This window comes from Barbus barbus, assembly GCF_936440315.1.
Source record: "Barbus barbus genome assembly, chromosome: 29".
Classification (NCBI taxonomy): domain Eukaryota; kingdom Metazoa; phylum Chordata; class Actinopteri; order Cypriniformes; family Cyprinidae; genus Barbus; species Barbus barbus.
Genome location: NC_136757.1, coordinates 19784152 through 19797513, shown reverse-complemented (window position 1 = coordinate 19797513; position 13362 = coordinate 19784152). Strand labels below are relative to the sequence as shown.

Here is a 13362-nt window from a genome sequence, read left to right as displayed (position 1 = left end):
CCTGCTAATTAAGAGTTGGAATGGCATTCAGGTGTGCACACTTTTATAAAAGTGAGACCAAAAGCATTACAAGAGAGTTTGGAGTATGGAAAAGAAAGAAAGAATTTGGTGTTGGTTAGTGTCTGAATGAGGAGTGTTTGTGGATTATATTTGCACTTTACTTTTGTTATTGGACTCTCCTGTGCAAATGTGTATTTGAATGTATAAGGGTGAGTATTGTTTCATTTTGTGTTAACTGACTTTTTATTTATTTTTAGCTTTTTAGAATGTATTCCTACTAGAGCTCCTTCAACATGCAACAAATGTTCAGAATTTAGTCATTCTGCTGCTGGGAAGGGGAAAATCTACTTAAACCAAGCTAAAATGGTTTAAGACCGACTGGTCCTTTCTTGATTTAAACTAGTCCGGTTAGGAGGGAAACTGTCCAATCGGTTTAACACCAGGGTTTTTTTTTTTTTAACCCCCCACTTTGTCAATTTTTCAGGCAACTCAGGGTGTCACCTGTACTTGTCAACTGAATTACACACCTACAGTTGGCCATTTGTAGAAAATCTTTACAATACAACTATCAGTTCGTGTAGTTACTGTTGTCCAGACTAAGGGATCTACTACTTGGCTTTTAAAATGAACCAGCTGGGTTTTTTCCAGCTTGTCGCAGACGGAAGAAGCTCAACAGGGGATGAATAAACTGAATGCCATCTTCCACTCCTAAAATAAAGCTATTTTGTGTGTCGTGTCAGTTATTATGAACCCTTCTCAATGTGTGCACTCCTTCACACTCACCTGCCCTTAAAAATGGCATTGACATTCCGCCACAGTTATAAACCTTAAGTAATGGACGTGCCGTTGAAACCTAGATTATTCATTTAAAAGAAAACGATACCACAGGCTTAAAGATAAAGCCTAAAGCAACATATTAACATCTTCAAAACACTAAATTAAAGCAACTGGTTTATTGCAGAAGCGCTACGCACATACCATGCTAATTCTTTCTCACAGGCAGATGGTTCGGTCAACTATATTACGTAAAGAATGCGACGCGCGCTGGGGGCCTCGCGCTCGTCTGTCGCGCATAAAAATATGGCGTCGTAGGAAGTCTGTTGTTGTCCGAAATAAAGTGGCAACATACGGATATGCAAATAACCACGCATGTGGTGGCTAAAACATACCAGTTAAAAGGCAGATAAAGTGACCGTGGTTATGAACCGCGATGTTGAGGTCTACGGGGTTCTTTCGTGGGATTGACTGCCCGTTTTATTGTGAGAATAATAATGGAAAAGCCGGTGCAAATGGGTGCTCCAGACCCTACTGTCACTTCAGACACAGCAAACAAAGACGAGGCTCCTCTGGGATATACGACATCAAAAAGACTAAAGCGCTTTCTGCGAGTCCAAACGGTGAATTAAAATGTCTTTGTGGTCTCATGTTTTCTTTTTGTTCAAGTTCTCTTTAGGTTCATGTACATTTAAATGCACAGAAGCTTTCTGCTGAGGAACAAAGAAACCAAACCAACCCCAGAATTGTACTGTCATATGTCCGAGATGTCCAATTTATGTATTAATAATAAACCGTTTCTATAGCTTTTACTGTTCTCAGGAACCTTTGATGGCTCAAAAATAGGCTGGAAACGTTTGTTTTTGTTTTATGAACTTGTTTCTGCAGTTATCTGCGTGTGTATATATTTGTTTTATGTTTAAATTTTTATATGTACATTTTATATATATATATATATATATACACATACCTATACATACATACATGATACATTATATATTGTTTTAACTGTATCAATTAAATCTTGTGACTTTTGTTTACAGATCAAGGATATGATCCATTCAGTCCAGAGGTTGTAAGACCGGGGGAACATTATAATGGGGAGCCACCATCGAGCCTGTCGATGGGACAGGATGTGGACCTGGGCACCATGGAGCTGGAGTTGGTCAATCAGGCCATTGAGGCTGTTCGCAATGAGATGGAAAGGGACAAAAAGAAGCTTTCTCAGATTGGCGATCAGGAATATGAGCCGACCAAGAGCTCTGTTAAGAGACCGAAACCCACTGCATCATCCCATCAGGGCTACGATCCTGGGAGCTATCAAATGGGCCAAGCTAGTGAATACACCCCACCCCCTCGGTCCAGCAAATACACTTTGGACTCAGAGAACAGCAGCACCAATGCACTGGAATATGTGCCCACTACTGTCTCCAAAACACGCATTAAAAAGGCATTACCTCCACCACCGTCCCATGTAAAGTACACTCTGGATAATGCCAAACCAACCACAGACATGGAGTACGACCCACTCTCAAACTATTCAGCTAAGCTGACTGTTAAAGAACAGAGGACTTTGTGTTCAGAGGGAGAGAGGAGAAAGAGGGTTCACCCTGAAAAACAAGGGGAAGATGAGGAATATGTTCCAACGGTGAAGAAACCTAGGTTGACGTTACCTAAGGCAGATGTTCCGAAGTACACTGCAAGTTTCTCTGAATCCGATGAGGAAAGTTCTGGGACAGAGTATCGCCCGACGTCCATAAGCCGTATGCAGCGCAAGGGAATCAACATCAGCTTAAAACAGGAACAAGTGTCAGGTGCGAAGGGACAGCAAAGAAATCAGGTATCTAAAACTGACGATGTTTTCTCACAGAGTGAATCAGATGATGTGGAGGATGTAGACAGGACAGACAAAAAGATCCCTGTGAGTCAGCCAAAAAATACAAAATCGTATAAACTGAAAATAGAGGATAAAGAATCCAATAAGAAGAGTCAAAAAGAAAGGCGGGAAAGTTCAAGTGCCAACAAGACATCGAAGAATTCAAGTCAAAAAGACAACAGCCAAAGTAAAACTGAGGACAGAGTCAGTAAGTCCAAGGAAAAGCTGCGGAAAGACGGATCGAAGTCAAAGAGTACTGATGAAAAGAACAAGAAGATAGTTAAGATAAAGAATGAACATAGCCACAAGGAAAAAGATAGCGGAAGTGGCGACATCAAGAAACCCAAAATGGACAAGCCTGTGAAAACCGATAAGGTGTCGTCCAAAATCAAAGACCAGAAGAATGTAAAACTTGAGAGCAGCACAAAGGACAAGGACAAAAAGAAAAGCAGCCATGGGAGCAGCAACACTAAAGACAAAAGCAAAAAAAGCAGCTCAGTCGTTGATCACAAAGAGGCAAGTGAAACCAAACAGAAGAATGTGAGCCATATAGACTTGTTCGGTGCTGAGAGTGCTGAAGAGGATGAGGAAGATGAGAGGATAGTGAGGAAGTCAGCTTCTGCTTTTAAACGGGGAAGCCTCATGAATAATAAGAGGAAAACATCTGAAGATACATCATCATCAGAGGATAACTCTGAAGTGGATGAAGTGGACTACTCCTGTCTGCAGGATGAGATGGAGTATGACTCGGACCCGATGGAGGAGTGTCTGCGGATATTTAATGAATCCAAAGAGGTGAAGACGGAAGACAAAGGGAGACAAGCAAAGCAGGTACCACAGTTCTTATTTATTTGATAATCATTTCAATCATTTGAGTTTCTCTAAAATGCCGTTATGGAGGTTTGAGGATGTTATGCAAATTTCTCCTTTTGGTGGAATTTTCTGGGTTTTCTGTTGCAACTGAAGTTTCAGTTTCACTTTCATGTGTGTGTTTTTAGCCTTCAAGGGAGCAGGAGGAGGTGGAGGAGGAAGAAACAGAGAGCACTTTAACTACACTCTTTCCTGGCCAGAAGAAGAGGGTGTCACACTTTAAAGCTCAAGGAAAGGTTAGTGTTGGAATGCATGTTCTGACATGTCCGACATGTATTGGCTCCCTGCACTGCATATTTGCTGTCTTTGATTTGCAACAGTTAGACCATAAGCAAGTCAAGAAAAATATGTAATAATTTATCCACTTCTAATACTGTTCAAAATTTTGGTGTCAGTAAGAATGTATTTATTTATTTAAATTTATACTTATTCAGCAGGGGCTCATTAAATTGCTCACAGAGACAGTAAAGACATTTAAAATGTTAAGCAGCACAACTTTTAACATTAATAATAATAGGAAATGTTTCTTAAGCACCAAATCAGCATATTAGAATGATTTCATAATGATCATGTGACAATGAAGACTGGAGAAATAATGCTAATAATTCAGCTTTGCCTTCACAGAAATAAATTAAATTTTAAAATATATTACAAGAAAATTCATTTATTTTTAAATTGTATTAATATTTCTCAATATTACTTTTTATCACAATATTACTTTTTTGTGTTTTTGAGCAAATAAATGCAGCCTTGGTAAGTGACTTTCAAAAATGTATATAGATTATTGTTTAGATTTATATAAATTATTGTTATAATTTTTATGGCACACACCATAACGTGAATTACCAGTATTAATATGATGTGAAAAAAAAGCCTGTTACTTGTTGGAAAAAGTAGGTCATTACTGGATTGAGCTTCTCTGTTTTGAAAACACCTGAGGTGTTGTACTGGAAAATGCAACAAGGAAGTGTGGCTACTTTTAGATTGTTAGATAGTCACTCCTAACACTGCTTTAAGTGCATTAAATAATCAAGATTCTGAATAGAAGAAGTAGTAAGGTGAAAAATGTTCACCTAAAGTTCATCTAAATAAGGTTCATCTACAAAAAAGATAAATCCGTACTTGTGTTCCAAAATTGCAGTAGAACAACTGTTTAATAATTGTTTTAATAATTTTCTTCATTCAGTCTGAGTCATCGCTGAATGCTGTGCCAATGCCGCAGCGGAGAATGACAGCGCAGGAGATCTGTTACCAGCGCATACAGAAGGCCCAGCTACAGGCGGCACAGCTAGCTGCTGCAGTAAAGGCAGCGTCTGCATCGACCAGCCCAAAGCTGGGGCTCTCTGGAGAGAAGCGTAGGGTGGCGCACCGGCCCAACGCCTCCTTGCCCTCCTCAAAGCCTGGTATGAGGTGTCCTACATTCAGTTACCGCAGGATTAAGTATTAAGAGTTAAAACCACATGTTTTTTTGTAGGACTAGCTGATGCCAGCAGTCGGGTGTTGTCACCCACCAGGGTGGCGACCGATCAGCTTTCAATCAAAGCTCATACATCGGCAGGCATCCTGTCAAAGACCGCATGCACAACAGTGCAGAGAAGAGTGGCACACACCCCCACCATGAAGGTAACGTCGCCCTATAACAGAACTATAATGGTGTACTTGAATGTCCCCAATAAACACTCTTTCTTTTCTGCCCATCACAGAGCTCTGCCATGAAGCGTCCTGTCATTCCTGCAGAATTTGGGGCCAAGGTGCCCACTAATGTCCGCCAGCGTTACCTAAACATCTTCATTGATGAGTGCCTGAAGTTATGTTCCTCTGAACAGCAAGCTTTTCAGATGGTATGTCATCCAACCTCTATAATTCTATAATAAGTCATCATTTACTCACCCTCACTCTGATTCTAATGTGTATGAGTTTCTTTTTGTTGAACACAAAAGAAGATATTTCGAAGAATCTTGGTGACCAAAGAGTTGACGGTTTTCCACTGTATTTTTGTCATACTATGAAAGTCAATGGCTACCGTCAACTGCTTGGTTACCAAAATTCTTGTTTCATTTTTGGCTGAACTAATCCCTTTAATGTCAACTCCCTTACATATATTGTTGATGTGTATATTCTGGATGTCTTCTTCACTCTCAGGCTTTGGAGGAAGAGAAGGTGGTGTATGACAGGAGCAGCAGTAAGAACATCTACCTGAATGTAGCTGTGAACACACTGAAGAAACTTCGCAGCAAGAGCACACCTACGTCTCCTGTCATCAGTGCGTCCCTCTTAATAGTCCTGTTATAATGTCATTTCTTCTTTGTATTTATTTGCTGATTAGCAGATGTTCATCTGAAGTGACTGAGGGTACATTAACCCAAGAGCCTTTCTCAAAGGAATAACAATAGTTTATCTGTTTTGTCATTAATCTGCCACCAACTGTTATATTCAGTGTTCTAAACTGATATTGATAATGAAAGAGAAAGAGAAGATCCAAAAGTCTGAGACCATATTAAAAAGTCTGAAATTCAAAATCTGATTCATACCTGGGAATAAGCAAAGCTTTAGGATTTTGAAAAATCTAAAACTAACAAATGTTATGATGTAAATAAATGTAACATTCGATTAGTGACCTAATAATAATGCAGAATAAGCAGATTTGTGTAGTTCATAATGCGTATGCTGTTGTCAGATTGACATAAAAATTAGATTCTGAAATTTATGTAAATTCCACTTTGCACTAAATTTTTACTCAAATTGTTATGCTGACTAATTTAAAATTAAAAATAATTTATTATAAATTACATTTATTTTCTTTATAATGTCATTTAAATATCTAGTATTACTTATGGATTTATGTGATATGTTATTTCTCAGAGAGCCCGGCTGTATCAGTGAATAGAAAGTCTCAGTCCCATGAAGGAGTACTTGGTGGACGACTTGCAGCCACAACCAGCTACACAATCAACCGCTCCGGTAAACAGCAGGATGTGGACCCTAAAGGTACCTCATTACCACTTAAGTGTTGTTATGAATAATTTTATTACATCATTTCCAGTTATCTTTATTTTTATTTCATGTTTAGTTAAAACAATAGTTATAACAATTGTAGTATTTCATTTTGCTTATTTTCCAAAACAACGTTTCTATTTTTAAGTTTTTCAGCTAATATTTATTTTCAGCTTTACTTCAGTTGATGAAAACTATTTTTATTAGTTTTAGTTAACAGTAACAGCACTCTACCACCCTTTTTTTCTGATCTTGCTGCATCATGTCTGCATCATGCTGTTTTCAGGTGCACTTCTTTACAAAAAACTGAAAAAATATGCAATGACTGAAGAACAGCTGCAGGAGCATGGCTACCCCAGACCTCACCCCGAGATGTCGGGTCACGCTGTCGTGCATAACCTCCCAGAAAAGAAAAACAATGACCGTAAGGTTTATTATTATGATTTTAGACCAATTTCTTGTTGCTACTTCTTCACAATACACCTTATAACAAAGAGCCAAACCACTAGGTGGCACTACTCTCAAACTTTTATCACCTAATCAGTTTTTTATGTACTCATAAGTTGCATTACTTTAAACATCTGAACATTTGAAAATATCTTCCCTCTCCATAACATTTGCATTTTGATTAATTGTCCTGTATCTCTTCCTTAGCTTTTTCCAAAATCTGCTGTCGATGTGGCGCCGAGTACAAGATAAACGCTAATAGCAGCTGTGTGCGTAAGGAGGAGTGCAGTCACCACTGGGGAAAATTACGCAGAAACAGAGGTGGGTATGTGTACGTGTAAGACAAGATGAGTTTTCTGCAATTTGCTTCATGTATTTCTCTTTATGTGTTGCTGCTAACACTCACATTTTTTTGTGTCTTATGTAGTTCCAGGAGGTTGGGAGACACTTTACAGCTGCTGCTCTGGTGCGGTTGGTTCTCCTGGATGTGAAGTGTGTAAAGTAGGTATCATCGTGGATCTGCAAATATTGGACCTCCCACAAAAATGTCCTAAATCGAAAAGAAGAAATTTTCCTAAATCTGAACCTAAACTAAGATTTAAAATTTGCTGTGTTAACCAATAAAACTTAATGGATTATTATGATCATCAAAGTTGTCCTAAAACCTAAACCCAAAATGCGTTCTTGTCTTAGATGAACTTTTTTGATCCACTTCAAATGTTCACTACTATTTACTCTGATATGGTGATAAATGATGATGGCAGACATATTTTCCGTGAGAGTACAGAAGATAAAACCGTTTGTACACGCTGCCTTAAGGTATCTTTTAGGTTCAGAAGTCTTTTGCTAGTTGAATCCACTGGTTGAAGGAGGCAAAGCTTTTAATAAAGTATTTAGTACTAAAAAGCATGCTCAGTAAAGTGTTTCTGAGGTCTCTGAAGTATTAGAATACCTGTTTTTGCTGTTCTCTTTTCCTTTAGCAACATGTACAAGATGGTCGTAAAGAGTCCTTGGATGGTTTTGTGAAGACTTTTAGCAAACCGTTGCCAGTAGATGGAAATGGAGGTGTCTACGCCTTGGACTGTGAGATGGTGAGAATAACAGTTATTCAAACACTCCCACAATTATTTTAGGTGGATATCAAAAGCCTTATGAAGAAAACAGGATGCAGTCTAAAGTTTGATATTAAAGATACTACAAGCCACTTTAACCCTTTATTAAATCTAATTAAATACTATAACCTTTTTCATCTCAATACTTGTTTTATAGTGCTACACAAAACAAGGTTTGGAGCTGACCAGAGTGACCGTCATTAACTCTGACCTCAAGGTTATTTATGACACATTTGTCAAGCCAGGCAGCAAAGTGGTGGATTACAACACACGGTAGGACTTGTCTTAAGAGTTCTGCCATTCATTTGCCTTTTCAGTTTTTCAGTTTGAATTACACCTGTTTGTGTTACTTCCAGGTTTTCCGGTGTGACACAGGAAGATCTGGAGAACACCACCATCACCCTGAGAGACGTGCAGGCGGTGCTGCTGTGCATGTTCAGTGCAGAGTCCATTCTAATTGGACACAGTCTTGAGAGTGACCTGTTTGCACTCAAGGTATACCCAAACACTAGAGCTGCACGATTAATCATTAAAAAAAAATCACAGTCTCGATTCAAACAACCACGTGATCTCATTTCTAAATAACAACGATTCTCCTGTGTATTAAATATTAGAGAAATTCATACCGGAACATTAAAATCTGCATTCGCGCTGACACAGGGAGAGCAGTTACCATGTTTAGATAAGAAATAGCTTCACAAACAGACTTTTCAACCACAAAGTATTATTTCTCTCTTACAACCATTCATGTTATTACAGAAATACTGGGGTTTACGTTTATAGATTTGATATAAACATTGATGGTAGCGATCAAAATAAAGAAAATCCCGGCTTTTGAAAGTAATTAGCGCTTCGAATAAAGTTTGTTGATTACATTGGTTCGCCACTAGGTGGCGACAAGTGACTGTTAAAGGGGTCATCGGATGCAAAATTCACTTTACAAGTTGTTTGAACATAAATGTGTGTTGGAAGTGTGTGTACACATCCATCCTATAATGAAAAAAAATCCACCCAGTGTTTTTTTTTAAATCCCTGTTTTAAAATCCCCTTTCTCAGAATGACGTAGTTCTGTACAGACCCCTCCCATGAGAATTGATTGACAAGGCCGTCTTACCTTAGACCTGCCCTGAGAGAGCTGAGAGCTGTCCGCCTCCGGTGCAGGGAAAGACAAGATGTTTCAGATTAAGCGATTGAGGTGTTTTGTTGTTGGATGTAATAATGAATATAGCAGTCGTCATTTCCTCCCTACATCTGAGCCGCTGAAGAGACAGACTCAGAGGATTAACGTTACTTTCGCTTTGAAGTGAATGCGCCGATCTACATAAATGCGTCTATGTTCGCACAAATCATTCGTGATCCAGCTTTATCTACAGAAGAGGTGAGTATAAGGGTTTTTATGAATCTTTGCAAATCGCCTTTCCTAATAATGTGCTAGTTAGCCAGTTACGTGGCTGAAGTTTAGTATACTCCATAGGTATATATACCTAGATGCCTCATTATCGACTGTTTCTATGGCCCGCGATACGTAACGGTCTGTGAATCTTTGAGCGCATGGACTGTGTGCGTCTAAAACAGCAACTTTTGCACTTGTATATCTATGAATATTCATTGATTATTATGGTGAATGTGAGATGGCTGATGCGTCAATGTATCTGGAGCGGTCGAATAGGGATCTACACATATCTATGGTCTGCTCGTCACTCCACGGAAGAGAGGGGCGGAGTCAGCAGAGCTCACTAGGATTTAAAGCAACATGGACTAGATCAGTGTGCTGAAAACAGAGCTGATTTCGACAGGATAAAGGTGGTGTTTTTTACACTACCATTGAAAAATTTTAACCAAAGTATGTTATAGACTTTTCATTAAGACCCTAAAGAATCATATCAACTTGCGTAAAATGGGCATCCGATGACCCCTTTAAAAATGTATTTGTCATTGAATCATTCATTCAAGAGATTTGTTCAGAAATGCTGATTCATATAGTAATGAAACAAGTGAAGCATTAATTAGTGGGTCATTGAATCATTCATTCAAATAAATGTTTCATCATTTTAATATTAAAAATTGGTTCATTAAATATAGACTGCAGCAATTAATATTTTGTCACAGCCTCTAGTAAATAACACATTATTTTAAGTTCAGAGTCGCAGGAGAATCATGATCTCTATTTGAGACACACAAAAAAAAATTGTGATTCTCAATTTAACCAGAATCATGCAGCTCTACCAAACACTATTTTTCTGTCTTTATAATAATCCAAAACCTAGTGTGTTGCCTGCCTAGAATTTATTTATTTTTTATTTTGAGTGTGCTTGTAATACAAAGGCTTAATAAAACACCTAAATATTGTAAGCTTGCAGTAGTATATGCAATAAAGTAGCATACTAGAGTTTTGAACAGTGCCATTTTTTTGTTCTATTAATCAATATTTATTAACGTAATGGTTCTATCTGTTCTGTGTTTCCTAGCTGATTCACAGCATGGTTGTGGACACTGCTATTGTGTTTCCTCACCGCCTGGGTCTGCCCTTCAAACGTGCCCTGCGAAACCTTATGGCCGACTACCTCAAACGAATTATACAAGACAACGGTGAGGATATTAGTAATCTGCACTAATTTGCATAATCTGCATGAATCCAACCAAAATGTACAGGATATATTTCACCCAGGAAGAAAGGAAAATTTAAATGAGAAAATTCATTTATAAAAGGGCCGTTAAGTTTTTTTTTTTTACGTTGTGATATTATATTCATCAATAACTGTACTGTATGTATAGTCATTAGTGTTGTCCCATTACTGTCTAGACACAATAATTTGTTAATAAATGAGAATACAATTCAGTACAACAAATGCTCCCATTATATAAATACTTAACAATTTAAATAAAATACATCATCATGCTACTAAGAATCTGCTGTAAAATTGGCTTAATTTTCTATATGAATATACTTCAAAATATATATACATTTTTTTATTTTATTTTTTGACCTGGATATGAGATTCACCTTATCTAGCTGAGGAAGGAATTTATTATAATAATGGTGTTATTATCAAACCCACATAATAACAAGTGACTCATAAATGCTCTAAATAACATGCTCTGGACTTTCTCTGTGTTTCCTGTCTGTTTAAAGTTGGAGGGCACGACTCCAGTGAAGATGCCCGGGCCTGCATGGAACTCATGATCTGGAAGATCAAAGAGGATGCCAAGGTGAAGAGATGACCTCTGACCTTGCCAGTCACATCATGTTACGACCTGGAATGATATTCGATGAACAGAGCGTCATAGAGGAAGAGTCACTGAGGCTCTTCATAATGGGCCGTGCGTCACTTGGGTCGGATAAACTGCGTCAGAGTAAATGCTGCAGTTTGAATGAGTGGGGAAAGAAAGAGATGGACTGACACAAAGGGGAGGAGACCTGGACGGATAATGTGATAGATTGCAAAGCCTAGACCACCATGGCTCCTAGCAACCGGAGCTAGTGCCCTATCAAACAAGCCATTCCCACCATGCTAAAACTGACCTAGTGATGGCCAATATTATCACAAGAGTACATATATTGGGGTGAGGGTAATCTTTTGTTGAGTTAAAGTATTCTCTATTTTTTTCAGCAGTATTTTTATTTTTTCAAAGACCCTAGTCCACCAAATCATCTATTGTGAGGGTGTTTTAATGTTCACTTTAGGTGATGTGGCTCCTGGAAGGTCTATGTGTTGCACTAAGGTTGTTTGTGATATAGATGTATATTGAATCCACAATTATACTTGAAACCATGTTTTTTCAGCACCGATGTGATGTCACTTCCTCTGGTAATAATGTATAGCAATCCACATACTCAAAAAGAGTGTCTTGTCTAGCTGCGAATATGTAAAACTAGATCACTCTGGCATTTTCATGACCCCATGCCTTGTAAACCAGACTCCGTATTCTTTTCTGTACTCAAATTAGTACAATTTGTTTTCACATTCAAAGTTGTTAGTGATTTATTCACACAAATCATGAGCGGACAGGACAATAAGAAAAAAAAAACAGTTTACTTTGATTTACTTTTTAATTCACTTTCATTTGTATTAAGCAGTTTAAGCTATTAAAGTCAGTATATTGTAAACTGACACACTAAATGTCACATCATCCCTTTAGGCCTGCCACTTTAAACACATTACTTTTAAAAACTGCTACTAAAAACATAACTTTCAATAACTGTCAAAACTAAAGATCAAGATGGCTGTGCAGTGATTTGTAATGTTACTAAATGGATTGACATTAATGCAAAGTGCTGTAAATAAGTTGTATCTAAACTGTTTTTGTAGCTGTTTAGTTTTGTTTTCTATTAAAAGCTATAAATAAAACACAAAAATCACATATTTTTATATACTTTTTTAATACCCATCTTAGCATTCATATATATTTACGATTATATATATAAAGTAATACATATTTGAAAAATTAAATACATATACAGTGCCAGTTAAAAGTTTGGTGTCAGTATAAGATTAATATATATATATATATATATATATATATATATATATATATAATATGTATGTAATTTATTTTATATAGCAAGGACACATTAAATTGAATACAAGTGACAGTGAAGACTTTTATATATTGTTTTATTTCTGATTCAAAACTTCTGTTTCTAATAAAAGCTGTGGAACTTTCTATTCATGGGATAGAAATCACAGGAAAATAAATAACATTTTAAAGTATAATAAGATAGAACATTTATTTTAAATTATAGTATTTCACATTAGTACTGTTTCTAATCATATAAATGCATCCTCGGTGCGCATAAGAGACCCTTCTTGCAAAAAAACAAAAAAAACATACTGACCCCAAACTATATATATATATATATATATATAAGAAGTGTGTGTGTGTCAGCATGTGTATTTCAGCAGCAAATGGACAGGTGAATACGTCCAACTAAATTTCTAAACACCCACAGATGTCAAGTCTTTGAAAATATTCTCTGATCTTTTATCCTAACCTGTCTGTTCCACTTCACCATCTTCCTCCAGTTATTTTGAATGTCTATATATGAGATCTTTTCCAGCAGGTGCCTGACTAAGAACTCTTTCTTCAGCAGCTGTTTTCTCGGACAACAAAATGACACAAAGAGCCTGTGGAGGCATAGAGGGGAGGTCTTTTGTATCCCGCTCACCCCAGGCCCATGTGTTTACCCTGGGCCCCAGCCATCTCATGTCACAGTCCCGGACCCCAGGTATTAAAAACGGCAGCAGGATCAATATCTCGCACAATGTTCGGGTGGCCGGGAAGGGGGGG

General features: G+C 37.6%; 1 protein-coding gene across 1 annotated transcript; it reads left to right on the top strand.

Moving 5' to 3' along the window:
- The first annotated feature begins 1055 nt into the window (after nt 1–1055).
- On the top strand, nt 1056–12414 carry LOC306849149 (RNA exonuclease 1 homolog). The gene is made up of 16 exons (XM_079383991.1): nt 1056–1397; nt 1818–3481; nt 3649–3756; nt 4707–4923; nt 4995–5143; nt 5224–5361; nt 5663–5783; nt 6383–6508; nt 6801–6938; nt 7169–7282; nt 7389–7462; nt 7942–8052; nt 8231–8346; nt 8430–8568; nt 10542–10662; nt 11207–12414. The coding sequence occupies exons 1-16, from the start codon at nt 1211–1213 to the stop codon at nt 11293–11295; spliced, it is 3612 nt and encodes a 1203-aa protein (XP_079240117.1). The 5' UTR covers nt 1056–1210; the 3' UTR covers nt 11296–12414.
- Nucleotides 12415–13362: the final 948 nt, after the last annotated feature.